A 17,777-nucleotide genomic window follows, 5' to 3' on the forward strand; every position below is an offset into this window, starting at 1 on the left:
TCTGCTGTGGATTAATTAGGCTTAATTATGTCTTCTGTATTTACACAAGGGCAAAAACTCCACACATAGAAACTCTGATATTCATGGATGAACTATTACTAGGCCAGAGCTGCCTGAAACCACAAGTCTTTTGCAGAAAAAGTTCCTGCACAACAATGAGGCTTCTTTCACACAGAAGGAAGTTGTGCTTGGGAAAGTGCTCCATAGAATTATGTCTAAACCCAGTGTTTTTAAGATATTTATACAGCCAAATCCACTTCAAAACAAATGGGAAGTAAACAGCTAAAATACTTTCAAGCAGTAACTGATACTTCAGTACCTAAAATAGGGATAACCTGAAATACCAGCACATTACCCTCCAACAAATAAAACTTAAAACTGAACTGCACTCTCTTTAACAAGACTCTTATTGGATGAGTCAATCACTGCTGATAAGACATTTTTATTTCCTTCTGGGAAGATTGTTGTGGAAAGAGAAAGGTATTAAATTACATCAGACTGTCAGGGTTCAGTATTCTCTATATTATGTCTCAGTAACATTTTCATTCTCAGAAGGAAAAATATCTAAGTGTACCAGAAGAAAAAAATCTGCATAATAAAGCAATATTTCTGTGGACCAACTAGAAAAACTGTATTGTATCAGTGAAGGTGCTCTTCTTCTTAGTGGGTGTCTGTTTAAAAAGTTTTTTTTGGTTTTTAAAAAAACCTGCATATACAACATCAAATTTCTATCCCATGTTTTACTTCCGCTTGACACAGGTATGGTATGGCTTCTAGAGTAACAAAGTAAGTTTTGAATCGCTAGCCTAAAAGGTAATATGTGTTATTTGGGTGCAAAGCAAAGAGAAGAGGAGATACAGAACACACCATCAGTGGAGGTGTATGCTTTACACTTCGTGCACATGCCAAAGTTACGTTTGGGACTATCCTGGACTTCAATAAAATGTTTTTGAAAATTAAAAATATGCTCTTCCTTTACAGGCTATAAATTAATTATTTGTATAACTATCAATTATGAAAGGGGATATTGATTTCCTTGTGCATACAGATGTTAGATAAGGCACAAATTCCTACCATGTCTTCTCCTTCTGGATAATGGAACAAAGAATTAACACTATACTGTTGGCTGTTGTCAGCGCAATTAAAACAAGTTTAGTGGAAGTAAGACATTTCATTCTTCTGAGAAGAAGAAACTGTAACTATCCAAACCTACAAAGAAAACCACCACTGCAGAAACTTCCTAAGCAGTTTTTCCCCCTTCTCCGAGGGCATTAGATGGTAGCACTCTCATCAAGTAGGAAAATCCATTAAAGAGTCTGCAACAACCAAGATCAGAAAACCATAGTTTCATTGTGAGCAGCTTACTGTGAAAGTGCAGGTGCTCCTGCAGCAGCCCACAGAGGCATCAATAGCTCTCTGCAATGAAGGTCAATGAAAAAGGCAGATGCAGAACTGCTTAAATGGGCAACTGCTAAGACAGCAAAGCTAAAATGATAAGCAATTCCTTTTAAGAATAAGGAAATTGCAGGAGAAGTTCTTAGTCTCAGGAGATCAGCTTGCCTTTTCCATTTTTCATTATTTCTCTTTCCCCTTGGAATGGATTGCCACTAGCTCACTGTTGACATAGAGCTGGATACTAATACACAGAAACCCTATTATTGTGGTGGCACCCCAAAGCACCTCTACATTTAATGTGCTGCAAGGATTTCCATCAGAAGCCTTGGCAGATTTAAAGCTATTTTTCAGAAAATTTAGCTTTCATCCCTAGAATTCCAAGGACCAACCTAAGTGCAAATGCCTGCTCCTTGACACTTCAGACTTTGTACAGACAGAACTACTTCTGACATTTGAGAAAAATCCCCTGAATAGAACTGCAGGATTTGGCTACTTGTAACTAGAGGTTCCCATTTTGGCTTCCTGGACACTAGTCTGTAAAATCATATTTTCCAGTGGCTTATAAAATTTAAACCATCAAAGCTGCTGTTTTCCATGCTGGAGCATCTGCTGCAGGCTGGTTCCTGTCCCCACTAGCCTGGCCTAAGGGAAAACTATTCTTCTGTTTCAAGAAGTAAGGCACCCAGAGCAAATTTGGTTTGTCTCAAGTGAAGGAGGCTTCAGAGTTTCCTATGTGTGAACACAGTGAGCATACACTAGTCTCAAAGGACAAAGTAAGTCTACATTTAGCAACACTGACATTTGGGGCAGAGAACTAGACTTTTCTTGCCATTACTGAAGCTTCCTAGCAGGAGAGATTATACCTCTGGGTATAATCAACAGGAGACAGCAATGCACCCTCAGTATTCTTCATGCTGATATCTAAAAAGGGGGAAAGGCCTGGATGAAAGACAAAGACACAGGCTATTTTCATTCATCTCTTCTTCCATGTGCATTACAAAACAGCCTTTAATTACATGTTCACATATTTTCTACAGGACATGTGAATAATTCATTCCATAGACTTTATTCTGGGAATTAATTCAAAAAGCAGTGGACTATTATCTACAGGACTCCTACCTCATTTGTTGCTAAAGCTGGATGATGAATGAGTCAGGGAATTGTAGAGGGAGAAAAAAACTAGGCTCATAACTAATACATTTATTAATTCTAAAAGTTATTTTGGGTTTTGCATGTTTCTTGGGTGATGGGAGAATTACACGTTCCACTTATATAGAGTTCTGTTTACCTAGAAATTCGTCACTACTTCTGTAGAGATGAATCTAAAATAATAGATTGCTTTCAATCTGTGACCTTGGGACCAACACATAACCCATGCTATTGAAAGAAATTGGAGGAAGGTGTAGGACTATGCATACTAGCAAGCAACAACCACCAAGGAGAAAAAACAGACTTCAGGACTAGCAACACAACAGCAAAGACTTTTGCAGAGGAATATTCATAGTTAGATGCACATTCTTGACTGGCTGCAACAGCCACAGACTGTGCTGCCACCTGTGTTGAAGACACCTCTTAGGGGATTTCATTAGAAATACCTTCTCTGCAGTTGGGAAGCACAAAAAAAGAAAAGTACATGGCTCAAGCTGCACTGCTGCAGCAGTGTGACTGCAGGAATCAAGGCTAATGCTCAGCTTCCAATTAAGATGAGAAGTCAGGTGCACAACAGTACCATGTACTCAAAGCTATCAGAATCACACAGCAATAAACTCCTAAATGTACTGCTAACAACATCAGCAGAATAAAATGGTTCCAGCATTTCATATCACACTGTCATTAGAAACAGCTCCTTTGTGAGGCAGATAGAAATTTGGGGTTCATCAAAACTGTTGATGTTGGAATGCTTCTTCCCCATTCCATAACCAAATCCAAAGAGAAACTTACATTTCATTTCTCTCTTTCTTAATACTTCTTTGCTGACCCTTTACAAGACACAGTTTTCAAGACATACTTCCTCTTTCATGAGTTTCCACTATAAATTTAGACCATCTTCCTGGCACAAGATAATTAAGAGGAATGCAGACCAAATGCCCAGGAGGAACTGTTGAACAAGTGACATCTGAGCTGTAGAAAGGATTTCAAAAGCAACCCACTCTGTCTGACTCCCTGTCATTTGAAAACTGCCTACAAGCTCTAGGGATGGATGAAAGCCAAGCATGGCCTGGATAATCTGCAAATGCAGAGCCCCACTTGGAAGGAGGAGGGCAGTGAAATATTTGGCAGAATGGTTACTCCTAGACACTGGAGGGCCTCTTTTGAAATGCACAGCCTACCAACCAAACATTTCAACCCTGGCTTAAACAGTGGTTTGTGAGCTCAGAAACTGTAGTACCCAGTCATGCTTCTCTTATGGTCCAGCTGGTTTCAAGTGGAAAAACCAGTTTAAAACTGAAACAAAAAACAATCAATAGCATTAGGCATCTCTTGATCACAACTTTCTAGCAGAAACTGAAAGTTAAAAGTGGTCAGTCCACCACTGAGGCATCACAAGCAGCTACAGCATCTGCAAGCAAAAAAGGAGATTTATTAATCAGATGAACACAGGTGGCAGAAAGACTTGAAAGCAGACAATTGTTCCTTTTGAAATCTGCTTTTGACTACTGCACTCAGCACTCCCCAGGTGGCTGGGACCCTTTCAATATTGTTTCTATTAGGAAAAGAGCTACAGTAGATCAGTAGCACCAGTTCCCAATTCAGTACTTTTTTCATGCTCTGACAACAGCAAGCCAAGGCTGAGACTGGACAAATCACTGAAAAAAATTATTGGTGATGGAAGAGCAATGATAACTGCTCCTCTGAAGAAAAAGCAATTTGTATTTCAGGACAACCATATAACCCCTTTAAAAGTTTCTATCTGTTTGCTTTTATAGAAAATTTCATTCCATTCTATTTTCTTTATTCTCAGTTTGAATTAACATAGGTATACCTACCAGACCGAAGCAAGGAGGATTATAAGGTAAAGTAATAATCATCACTTAATAATGTTAATAATCTGTTCAGCCATATAGTATGAAAAAACAATGTCTCTTCAAGGTAAAACAAATCATGTTTGGATAATCTCTGCCCAAACTCAAATTGCAAATGAGAAATCTTCTGACCAGAATGGATGAAGTTATAAACTACAACTACTGCTAGTAACTGCTACACTTGGGAAATAAATACATAATGTACAATGCCAGGTATAAGAAAACAAGCCCTAATAAAATTGAGATCTAAACTTAATATTACTTGTCATTGCTCAGGAGGCAAGAGCTGTGGATAAATAATGTACGAGGACCAAGAACAGTAATTACTTCCTTGTTATCAGACAACTTTATTAAAAAAAGATGGAAAAAACCCAACAAAACTATTAAATTTTAATGTACTGAAACTCAATAATAAATCTACAGAAGTGATTAATCAAGAGAAAAATGTTAAAAGAAGCAGTTGTAAATAGAAACTGCATGTCATTGCCACTGGTGTTTAAACTGCAATATCCAATGAAAATAAATAGCAGAAGTGGCCTGGTGAAAGATCTCAATGTCCAAAAGCCTGCTTGCTTTCTCAACTGCATTACCTGGTAAAATAAGAGCTACTGTCTCTCTCAGAAACTGTTCTTCCACATCTCTAAAATATCAAGGATACAAAGTTAAGAAAATAAACATATTTTAAAGGCTTTAGCTAAAGCTGTCAAACATTCTAGATACACTGTCAGTTGAAAAATAGAGTTGAAAAATGCACTGAAAAAGAATTGCAATAAATCTTAATGTACATTATCAGTATACAGTGCATTGTAACAGTGAATTGTTGTTCTGAAGTATTTTTGTCAAAACAGTTACTCAGGTTCTTCAGAACTTGCTCCTAAAGCAATGTTTTGCCATTCTCATAAACTTCCTTTAGTGGATGTGAACAGCAATGAAATTCAAGATATTGCGAATCATTTTCCCTTAAAATATCTGAATTAAATCCAAATTAAGCATGCAGAAGAACCTGATTTTTGTATCTGCAGTGACATCTAGTGCAAGAAATCAAAACCACACTTAAACAAGCTTCTAGAGAAGACATGCTATTTTCATTTTTTGTGTGATTACTGACCAAGATAAACAAGAATTAACTAACATCAGCCGTCTTAAAACTTTCATAGCATCTTTTCCTCTGCACAACACTCACAAGCCAGCTGAAGGCAATTCTATTTAGCATAATATATTAATAAGAGACTACTTAATGGGAATGTGCACTTTTCCATACAAACTCAGTTTGATAAATCAACATACATTATATAATTGTCAGAGGGCAAACAATTGTTGATAAAGCCAACATCCCTAGGAACAGAGCTGTTACTCTATTTATTCTATCAACTTTCCTAAAAGAAAACAAATTCAGCAGCAACATCTGACTTAAATTCTTTCTGCCAGTTCCATAGCTGTGCAATCCTGTGATGATTTTGCAGTGATTTTTAAACCTCTTACAAATTCAAGCAGATGACATAGCTTGCAGAAAGGAAACAAAAACTGGAAGCATGCAATGACAGTTGTCTAACACAAACAGATGACGAACAGAAGAAGTCATAAAATATCAAATAAGATTTGTTCAAGTCAAAGTACAGACGTAATTCTCCCTTTAGAAGTACAGAGTTACACTTCAAACAGAGCCAACAACAGACATTCTAACCAAAATGCAACACCAATATGTCTAACGAGCAACAAGTTTACAAAAATAATTCACTTACTGAATGTGAAAAAACCTTAGAAACAATTCCTGCCAAAGATACAAACAAATACATATGCCAAAGCTGCAAACCATTTACATACAGTATCATGCAGACTGCTTTATACACAAATGCACAACAGTGTTGTAACTCCATTTTTTTTTCATTTGACCTGTAAATAGAACCATTTTTCGAATCTGCTCTCCACAGGCATGTGACCAGAAGTCTTTAAAACTCACCTGCACTTTTTAAGGGCAGGATTAAAGCCTATATAATTTTTAGAAGTTTTAAAGTTTGTTTTTCAGGAGCCCAAGAGCTTGTAGAACTTCTCTACCCTAGAGCCATCAAAAGTGGAAGTAGACACTAGAATTTTAGGTGAAAGCAGAAGTTGCTAATTGAGAGCACTTCTCACCCGAGGACTGAGCTTGTTAAAACAATGACATGAAAGAATGAAGAAAACAAATGCTCATCAAAGGGCAACATACTGGGGCAGAACGAGAAGAGGAAAAGGAGACAAGCCAGTCAGGGTTCATAGGTAGTAACAAAAAGGCATAAAAGAGCAAAATGGTAATGTATGGCCAGCATTTCTGGCAGAAGAACCCAGACAAAAGTGTTTAAATACCATTCAGCAACAGTGGTTTAAAGATTATCTGGAAATGAAAATAATGCAGCATTTATACAGAACACAACAAACTGCTCTTGGCAGAGCTCAATATGGTATGCAAGCCACCACAGAAAGCAAATGATTAAAATCAAAATGTATTTGCTTCTTCCACTCTAATCTACACCTCATAAAGAGCAACACAGTTGCTTTCAGATTCGGTCTCCTAGGGTCTTTAGTGGATATAGCCAGGATTCCTAAAGAAAGAAAATTCTCCCACTTAGAGGAGTATGTCCACCAAAGTAATTGTTTGGTATTAGTCTTTACTTATTCATCATGGCAAGTGAAGGGTATTTTATCGCCCCCAAAAAGAGGCTTGATATAAATAAACAGTAGATGCTAATGCTTTTCATAAGCAGTTTTCACACAGTTTTCTTATTCAACCCACTTAACAACCATTGTTAAGGCATAAATATGTACTATTAAGCAGTAGTCAACCAAGAGGCACAAGAAAGAGAAGGAATAATCAAACAAAACATCAATAAACAGTATTCAATAACACATTTACACACCATGTGGTAAAGCGTTGCAGCAGAATTAGTATTATTGATGCAAGTGAGGTGGTGTCACTAAATCCAACAGCACAAAGCCAGTTGAAGCAGAGACTAGTTTAACTATTGGCACAAGCATTAGGCACACACACAAAAAAACCCTGTCCTTTTATAGACTCTGAAGATAGATCTCTCTGAATCCTTTGATGTTGGTTGACCACCAACATACAAAGCTAATGACGTGATTAGAATCAAACAACAGGATAAGGAAATAAAAGGGAACTCTAAATCTACTTCAGACTAATAAAGGAGAGCATTTAAATACCTTTACACTATCTACAAATGACATACATCAATAAGGCAGAAGCTGAAAGTCACAGCAATTTCTACACAAACAGAAAAAGGGAAAAGAAATTTAAAAGAAGGTTGGGACAAAAAGCCAGCAGAGAATTATATAAAGGAGTGCACATTTTGAAAATATTAATATAAAAGCTGCTAAAGGTTAGAGAAAGAAATTGAAACATGCACAAAGGATGACAAAAATAAGGTGAGAGTAAAAGAAAAAGATCTCTAGGAGAATAACAACATATGCAGTCAAATATAGCAGCCACATCAAAAGAAGTTTTTTATCAATTAAAGCCTAAAGGCAAGAGAAAAATCAAAAGTTGTATAGGTTACCCTAACATCTCAGAAAGATGATACAAAGAAATTAAAGACCCCAGGACTGATCTTTAGCAGAACAGTACAAAAAGGACTAAACTAAGGAAAAGAGTAAACAGAATTTCTTCCCTCCTCCTCTTCTTTTTGGAAATGTGTACAGAAGAACATTAAGAGAAGGAAAAGAAAAATCCACAGAAAGATTCAATGAGCTTGAGATGAAAGCAAAATGCTGCAGTTAAGTGCTGAGGGTGAAAGACCCCAGAAGACAGAGAAGCAATGTAAAGCAACATTGTTCCATAAGGTGCAATTCTTTGGTGACATTTAAAGAAATAACCCAAAGCCTGTGGACTTAAAACAAACAATATCACTCGGGTTCCAATGCAGAATTTTACCCAACAGTGAAGCATCATCCACATATTTTTAAAGTTTATTAAGCATTAAAATATTCTTGCTTTTATAAAAAAGAAGAACAGAAGACAGATTGTAATACTAAGTTCATAAGGTTAGAGTATCACTTTGTATTACAGTGAGGAGGTCAAGGATGAAAACAAACATCGCTAAGGCAAACAACACTTGGCATTTCAGGCAGATCAGCAACACCAAGAACCTGCCATGCTACACAATATAGAATCCTTCATACAGAATCAGCACTAATTTAAACCCTGATATTTGCAGTGTCCTAAGCTTTCAATAAATAAAGAAAGAAGATTTGGGCTTTAGGTGTGAGCTGACAATAATTTGGAGTATAGAGGAAGCCAGACAGTCACCCTCCAAAAGGATTCTTCCAAAAGCATGAAAGAAAGAGAGCACACTATCAGTACTACCATCCCCAAGATATGTCCAATCTATCAACAACACAATGAAGGATGTGAACGAGATGTTCACAGCTGCCAGTGGCATTCAGCCACTGCATGCTGCCCCAAATCCAAAACTGAAAACATTTACAGATGGAACAGTTCAACATACTCAGTCTAAAGATGCACACCGCGATTGAAAAATGTAACTTCAGGTAAACGACACACAAACGCCCAAGGGGATAAAAGCTACAAACACAAATAAGGCAGAATACTGGGATGCACATGTCAGCTGCACATATGGCACAGTGCTGACTCGAATAACTGAACTTTAGGCTGACAGATACTTTTTATAAAAAACTTGCCTTCACATGGCATTTTCTGTTCCTTGGTACTGTCTAGTTGGATAGTATCTTCCATTCTCTATGAATTATTTTCAAGGTAGCATTTAGATGCTGCTGGTCTAATTTTAAACAAGGTTCAAAATAACTGGCAAGGGTGAACAATTTTAGGGAACATCTTTCCTGCAAAACATCGTTTCTTTGTCAGGCATCTTTGCCTGAAGAAAGCACTGTATTCACTGAAGGTAACTTTTTGCAGCAATATCTGTTGACCTAGTACAAGACACCAGCATGCCTCTGATTTTTACTGTATTTTACAAGGCTTATGCAAAATCCTTTCAACTATTTTGGATTTAAATAGTTACAGATTTCCCCATCAGCCTGTGAGAACAATTCAAAATCACGTGAACTTTAATATTTAGAACTTAGTACAGAAAAAGTAGAACTATATATAATAAAGTAGGGAATCCCATTCAGCTACCAACCAGTGCACTTGCATCTCTCAGGCATAAGTGTGGCTAGCACAGGTCTTTCCTGTGAGAATTCCTTTTGTGTTTTATAAATAAAGATAAAGTTTGGATGTTATTAAAAACAGTGTCCCAAGATCTGGACGGTGCAGGCCTGGCCAATCAGGCCTAGGGGGAGGCTTCTGACTGACCAATCTGGGTGACCTTTGAAAACTCTATATATATGATGAAATCAAAACAATAAAGGTCTTTCTTTCCTTCTTGCCACGGAGAACTGGCTTCTTTACTCTGCTAGCGGCTCAACAGCGACACATATGCCTAAAAGATTTGGAGCAAAAAGTGTTAGAAACTGAAAAGCAAATGGTTTTTAATTCTCCAAGCCTCTGGCAGGGCAGGAATTGGAAGGCAGCAACTATCTCAGGATGGCAAAGCTAGGGGGAAGCAAGGGAAAAAACATTTAAATGTAATGCAAATATGGAATTCTAAGTTCCTTAATGAAGAATGTCCTGAAAGTTACTGAATTATGGCATGGGAAAAGCGGCACGTGTGACTTCAGTGATGTGGACATACAAAGACAGTCTCACTTCTCAGAGTGTCAAGACAATCTGTTTTTACAAATTAACGTGTATGGTCTCTGTGTGCAAGGTGGGAACACTAATGACAAAACAAAAACCCCAGTGAGCTTACAGAGAATCCATTACAAAAAATATCACTGCTCTCTATAGATTAAAATCTGCTTTCCAGTGACTCAGCCTGGCAAACTTCCAAAAACCCCTTTCCCACTCATATGCTGGCAGTGATTTCACAAATCATTAAACAAGAAGTCAATAAAAATATGGAGCCCTTTGGTGAAATGGTGTAAAATAAAACAGCACAACTAAGAAATCGTTGGCAGATTTTCAGGGGGGTTGGGACAAAGAAAGTTTGCTCAACTGCCTTTAATCCAAGAGTGGAATATAAGCTATGCTCATACACTCAAATAGCATCCTATGAGAGTGCAGTTCATACAGAAGCTGCACAAATTAAGCTTAAAAAAGCTCAGTAGAAAATCAGAAATCACAGCTTCTGTGTTTAAGTCCTTTACATTCAAGTATTTAACAAATGCAGCTTTCCCTTGCTTATATCTACTGCTCAGTTAACACCTCCTCTGATTCTATAATATCTGTGCAGGAATCAGTGCATTTCCAACATAGAGCTTTCAAAACTTCCTATGTGCAACATAATGTTCATTTACTTTACACAATTAACCAAAATTCACAATGTGACAAAGGACTTCCTAATCCACACATGAATAAAGAGAGGATTAACAACATTTTATGTATGCACAGGTGCTTCAAAACAACAAAATAACACAGAAGTAACATAAAGTTGTACCCAAAACATTTCTGATGAATATGCAATTGGTAATTCCTAGTTCAGTATCTAGATAGACATTAAAGACTCCATTCTGTCATGCCAACTGCTAAGTAGTTATCAACCCTGCCCTGTTCTCTCTGCTGTTTGTGCTTTATTTTTATTTTTAAGCATGGAGCTATTCAACTCATGTGGAAGTCAGATCAAAGACAGTGGTGGACTTGAAGAAAAAAATTTAGGAAATCAAAAAGTGATACAAGAAAAATCGAGTCTCAGATCAGTGATACAGAGAATTAAAAAATTACTTCTAAATGCTTGGTTGAATTGCACTACAAACAAGTAATGCTCAGAACATCATGAAAGCTTAAGCTTTGTTTTCAAAATTTTTTTTTAACAAAACAGTTAAAACATTTGGCAACAAAAATATTAGTTAACATGAAAAAAAAGAAATTGTGGGAATTATTCTTCTGTGTGTGTGTGTGCATGCACACGTGTGCTTGTACATATGCACAAAATCATTAAGCAGCCCATTAAAATATAATCTCAGACTACCACTTGCATCATGCACCAAATAGCAATACAAAATCTCACCAGAACAATGGAAAATCAGTATCTACTATGCACCACATCCACTGAGACACTCAAAGTAAGGTAAGAAGTGATTATTCACAGGTCTTGTTGATACCACACAAATATCAAGGATATGAGCCCCTGGCCCAGGCTTTCTGCATTTGTAACCAATAAAAACATTTAGCAATTTGAAGACTTATTAGAGAGAAGCTGTTTTGCACTTTGGGCTCACTATGGTGAATAACAGAAAGAGTTGAGCCAAAGAAGACGACTTAGAAAAAGACCTTTTTTTTAAAGGAAAAATACTAAGGCTAGGTCAAATACCAAGAGGAGAATTTATTTATTTGCCTTACTTTCAGAATATCTTGAGTTTCATTCCACTTGTTAGTCCACTCTTTGGTCAGTGCTTGTACCTATGAAAGAAAACAAATATTGAAAAAATTCACATCTCTTCCAAAGTTCTTGATAAATGCATTCTCAGAGAAGTACTAAGTATTTGTGCAATTCTTTGTGAAGTTTAACACTTAAGCATTTAGAAGAGCATTGATGGTCTGGCAGTTAGTTGCCATACCTACAATACTTCTCCCTCAAAACACAAAATGCTTATTTACACTGTAAGACGAAATGAAAGTGAGGGACAATTACTTCCAATAATGGTCTGTCTTCAATCAGTTTCATAAGGAGCTTCATCCTACAAAGTCTACTGCCACAGACTGACCCCTTAGCTATAAGAGGACAGCTCCTTTCCCATGGTACAGGTAGGCATGTTCAGGCTAAGACCCCCTTCTGAGCATGGCATGCAGGGGGAAAGGCAGACCAGTCACCTTCAGGACAAAATTTTCTGCAACTTAGAAACCACCCACTTCATTGTTATCAGCACAGAAGTGAGAAGATGGCATTATAGACAGGGAGAGCATTGGGTATAGAATCATTCAGGTTAGAAAAGACCTTAGGATCATCAAGTCTATTTACAAAGATACTTTTTTAGCAAGGCAAGCTGGTCAGGGAACAAATCTTTTCATTAAACAGAACTGCTACATAAGTATCAAAGACATATTTTATTCTTAGTTATAATGTTATCTTATATTAGTAGGATAACAAAATTACAAAGTCACACACTTTTTTTTTGTTTAACATCAAGGCAATGCTGTTGTGGGACAAAATTTAATTGTGCATTAAGATAAATCCTGAAAACTATGAACACTGTTGCATCCAGACCAGCCAGCTTTCCTTTTTTTTTTGATGTTTAAAAAAATTGGTTTAGGAAATTATAACTCACCCTTGCTTCATTCTGCTGAAGCTTTTCTTCCATACTTAAAGCTGTTGGAGAATCCAAGAGTGCAATCTAAAATTGTAAAAAGTAAACACCAATTCAAAAAGAAAACAGTAACAATTTCTGGGGGAACCAAATAAAATACAATTGTTCAATTTCTCCGATTCTTTAGCATAAAGTCCTTTGAACTTTAATCTGTATCATTTTACCTTTAAATACAGCAAACAGAAAAATCAATATCTTGTCAAAGCAGATATTTCAAACAGAAATTGGTTTGAGAGTACTATTTTCACTCACTGTATACACATGGTCACACACATGCAGACACAGAAACTAGACACATGTATAACAGCTAACTCCTGATACAGCTTTCTTTATATTTCTGCTAAACATGAAAATTTATTATGCATGAATAGATAACCATTTTGCTTTACTATGTGTGTATACTGCTTATCTTTAATAACTGTATCTTAATGTAACTGGCCTTAAAAGAGAAAAATTATGAACCAATACAAACACACAAGCAGTACTCATTGTATGTGATCTTCTACACTGAATCCAGAACCATGTTTTGATAATCAGTACCTTCAGATGTACAGAAACATTTACAATACAGTGTTCTGGTAATTCAAAGGAAAACTATAAATGAAGTTATACATAAATTTATACTATGGTGCATACATAACACACCATTGGCTGTTTTACCAGCCATCACAATTTCAATTAACTTAAGCAAGTTCTCTATCATCTCCCACACAGCCATCTACCACATCCTACCACTGAAACAGATTTACTTTCAATATCCACTATTTTACAGCTTGAAACTAGGTCAAAGCATTTGAACTTCAAGGGGATCCAAGTTACCTCTACTTTGCTAACTCTAAAGCAAACCATAATTTGAAAATAAATTAATTTTCCCCTCCTAAAGAATATGAAAGAAACACAAGTAACTCAGCCCCATAAAGAGTTTTCTATTTGTAACAAAGCAGAGCTCCCTGCTTCAGTCATCTACAATACTCATTTCTGCTTCCAAGAGTGGTCCTATTCCCTTTTTCAGCAAGTTTTTTATAGCATGAAATCTAGCTGAAGTCCTACCCTTCTACTAACAATAGTCCATGCTGAACTGACATTTCATGTTGAACAGCCCACCTAAAATAGAATTACATAGTTCTAGAAAGTAATCAGAAGTATTACTTCAGATACTTCCAAATTGTATTTGCTCAAGTATGAAATCCAGCAATCCTGAACAACATTGTGTAAAAAGACAACTGCTCTGAGCCAATTGGACATTCCTTATTGTTACCTTGGTTTCACCATCCTTGGAATATAGGAGAAACTAAACTGAGCCTGTGCAGCAAATGTTTACAGCAGATCAGGCTGACAGAGCAAGAAAGAGAATCATGCAAAAGTGAAGCAGAGCATAATTTTTGTTTTCTTACACCACCACTGAAAATATTTTTACATATTTAGCATGTTATGTGCCTTCTAATGTACTGTGCAGCCAAACAGGTAAAATGTACTGTTTAAATCCATTCATACTCCCACATTTTTATATTATGCATCTTAAATACTTTAAACCTTCTACTTGTTTTAAGATACTACAGGCCAGAAGATAAGTTTTAGCTCAGTCTGCTTATGCTGTGTTGACTGTACAGTCAACACAGTGCAATCCAGTTTGGATTATATTACAAGAAACCTAAAAGCTTTGGGATGACTATTTTTTCTGCTCCTCTGTTAAAAGAAGTAATATGCTGACCACATGGAAACTGATTGAATCAGGAAACTAATATTCATTCGTAGCCTCCCAGAGCTTGTTTACTCAAGTCAATATAATGAAAGGTAATTATCTCATCACATTCTAGAAATAGATGTTATAACTCAAGGAAAATTATACACAAATTCCAAGTGAAGCTAACCTGATTCCCTTGAGCAAGCAGGGCTTTTAATCGGGCTATTTCAGCTCTCAGCTCACGGATCAGCCTGACGTTAGGATCCTCATTAATCGTGGGCTTGTTGATGATGTTTTTGGCTCTATTTGCATAGCGAAGTGTACTTAAAGTTTCTCCATAATTTACATCAGCAGGTGAAATAGCTAAAGACATGAAAGCAGAAACAGTTTATCTAGCACCGTATGTTTCATTGACTGAAGTTAGTTTATACTTTAAATGTCAGCTAAGCTCAATGTGAGTGAAGAGACAGAAATGTATCATAAACCAGTACGGATACAATTTGTTCCAACTCTTCACTGAACTCCACTTTCATACCACTGTAACTTTGTGTAAGTAAACACTGTATGAGAATAGTGTATTAGGATAATCAGGTCTGGCAATCAAGAGTTGCAAAGAAATCTTGCTGTCAATCTATTTAACATTTACATTTCCCCAGCAACCAAAAATGCCCCACATGAATACTTCACAGGCTTTCTTGCAATGTTTTTACAAGAATAGTGGGGAAAACACTGAGTATTTTTTAAGTATCAATGTAATCAGTGAAAAGAAAAGACATTCCAGGCAAAACACAGTAGGGAAATTAAACAGCATTAAAAAAAAAAAACAGACACAAGAACCAAAACAAGAGAAGAGTTTCTATAATTTACAAATCTAGTTGCTCTCCTGAGCTGCAGGAATCTGGCAGCACACAGAACTGTCAGCTATCTGATGCATCAAGAGAAACCAGTATTATTTTTACAAGCAACCTAACCAGAAAAAACAATGCAATTTAAATGCAAGTGCTAATGCTATCCTTCCCTTAATTTTCCTATCAACATATATGATGTTCCAAATCAGAAAGATAACTAAGGCATCCAAACAGATGAGCAAAAACACAGAAGAGAAAACCATCCAGAAATCCTAATGATCAAACTGAACAAGCGATCAGAGAATCAGACAATGAAAACACCTGAAAAACTAATTAAGCAACTAAAATAACCTGTCCTTTCCCATTCTCTCAAAACCAATAAATATTCTTTTTGAGACTCTGAACTACAGGAGATGCACTTGGAAACAGCCTACACTTCCCGCAGCTCCCACTCTCACTTCCCTGCTTTATCTACTATCTCCTCTCCAGTACTCAATTATTCTCTTTCTAGAAAGGTGTTACAATAGGTTATAGAAATATGACAAATAAAAATCAGACATATTTTTCTAACAGCCTTTCCTACCGTTTAAAGTGATCTTCCTGCTTTTTTTTTTTTGTGCTTAGTTACAGAAAAGGCAGGCTAAATGTATCTGGGCAGCTTGTCAAGCTCTGTGAGGGAATTCTACCACATCACCAGTAGTTACTGTTAGAGAAAAGATCAACCATCAGAGCTCTGCCTAGCAGAAACATCACTAATAGGTAAGGAAGTAGCTGAAAAAGAAGCTAGGTACTGTAATCATTAGTATAGGCACTGAAAGCTCACTGTGTTTCTTAAACCTCTCTTCCCAAACCCTCTGTCAAGAGAAAAAAAAAAGAAAAAAGACAAAAATTGCTCAACCACGTAACTGCAAGAAAGCAACAAGAAGAAAGCAGCCAGCACAGCATTACTTAAAAAGCCAGAGACCAAAGCAGAGTCTGGTCCACAATCATCTATTGGCACTATTATGACTATCCTGAGGAAAACAAGTGGCATGGATTCCAAAAACATCCCCAAAATCAAGCAACAAAAGAACTGCTATCCAGAGAATTTGACTGGTTCTGAAGAACCAGAACTTGATCTGAGACATTTTATTCCCTCAATTCTGCTATCCCACTGTTCCCAAAAGGGAACTGCACCATTTATGACCACATTTCATCTGAGCAGGAAAGAGTGAGAGAAACTTCAGAGCTGCTCTTCTCTTCACATCCAGGGGTACCTGGACAAGCTCAACAAGTGGGCCCACAGAGACCTAATGAGGGTCAACATGTCTGAGTGCAAGGTGCTGCACCTAGGTCAGGGCAATTCACATACAAGTACAGACTGGGAAAAGAACTCATTGTGAGCAGCCCTTTGGAGAAGAACTTGGGGATTCTTTTTGGTGGGTGGACATGAGCCAGCAGTCCTGTGAGTTCTCACAGCCCAGAAAGCCAGCCACATCCTGGGCTGGAAAATGGTTTCAAGCTGAAAGTGAAGAGATTTAGATGAGGTATTAGGACAAAATTGTTTACCCAGAGGGTGGTGAGACACTGAAATAGTGAAGTACTAAGGCCTGAACAACAGGCCCTGAGCCAAAGCTGACATACAGATGAATCTTCCAACCAAATGTTATATACGCATTTGCTCATTAACAGAGTATTGTTGCATGTGTTTATTTACTGGCAAAAGATGTATTTACATTTCTATATCTAGAAAACAGATAAGGCCACATCTGGCCTAATTAGGGGGGTATATGATCAAAGACAACTCCCTTGGTTCCTCCTTTGGGAAGGAAAGGCTGGCCAGGCTTTGTGAAAAAAGCCAACATGAGGAATAAAATTAGAAATTTTGTCAGCTTGTTGGTTTAACTGTGTAAAAACTGGGCCACTCAGAGCAAAGTGGGGAAGCCTCATGGCCTGAGGCAGGCACACCGTGCAGGATCCCAGTTAACAACTGTGATTCTCCAGCCCTTTGCTGTGACAGCTTCCCCCCCAGCTGATGTCTCTCAGACTCCAACGATGTATCTTTGTCAGGGTAACTAGTGATGTATCTTTCTTAATCACTACAGGCATTCTTCCATAGTAATGAGTAGATGCACTGCTTAGCTTACCCTTTTGTAATTCTTTGCTAATGATTATGTGCTTTGCTTAGCTTATTCTTTTGTGATTCTTTGCAGTTTTACATTATGGCAATTAACACTGTCCCTTAAGTTGGTGTCTATGTCTCTGACCCTACCCACCAGCAAATCAAATAGGCTGCCCAGAGAAGGTGTGGATGCCCCATCCCTGGAAGTGTTAAAGGCTCGAGTGGATGGAGCTCTGAGCAACCTGGTCTAGTGGAAGGTGATCCTGTCCATGGCAGGAGGGATGGAACTGAATGATCTTTAAGGTCCCTTCCAACTCCAACCATCCTATGATTTCCAGCATCCAAAATCC

General features: G+C 37.3%; 1 protein-coding gene across 7 annotated transcripts in view; it reads right to left on the minus strand.

The window, feature by feature from the left end:
* KIF16B (kinesin family member 16B) overlaps positions 1-17,777 on the minus strand; it is a 137,111-nt gene that overhangs the window by 88,190 nt on the left and 31,144 nt on the right. For 6 of the 7 annotated variants that reach the window (XM_085054053.1, XM_085054052.1, XM_085054055.1 and 3 more), the window contains exons 10-12: positions 14,666-14,841; positions 12,756-12,821; positions 11,830-11,889 (exon numbers count right to left, since the gene is read on the minus strand). In XM_085054053.1, coding sequence (XP_084910179.1) covers positions 11,830-11,889; positions 12,756-12,821; positions 14,666-14,841 — 302 coding nt within the window. The remainder of the gene's footprint in view (positions 1-11,829; positions 11,890-12,755; positions 12,822-14,665; positions 14,842-17,777) is intronic. The other variant, XM_085054051.1, reaches the window with a different exon arrangement.

Source organism: Lichenostomus cassidix, chromosome 3 (assembly GCF_008360975.1).
Source record: "Lichenostomus cassidix isolate B80296 chromosome 3, HeHo_3.0, whole genome shotgun sequence".
Lineage (NCBI taxonomy): Eukaryota > Metazoa > Chordata > Aves > Passeriformes > Meliphagidae > Lichenostomus > Lichenostomus cassidix.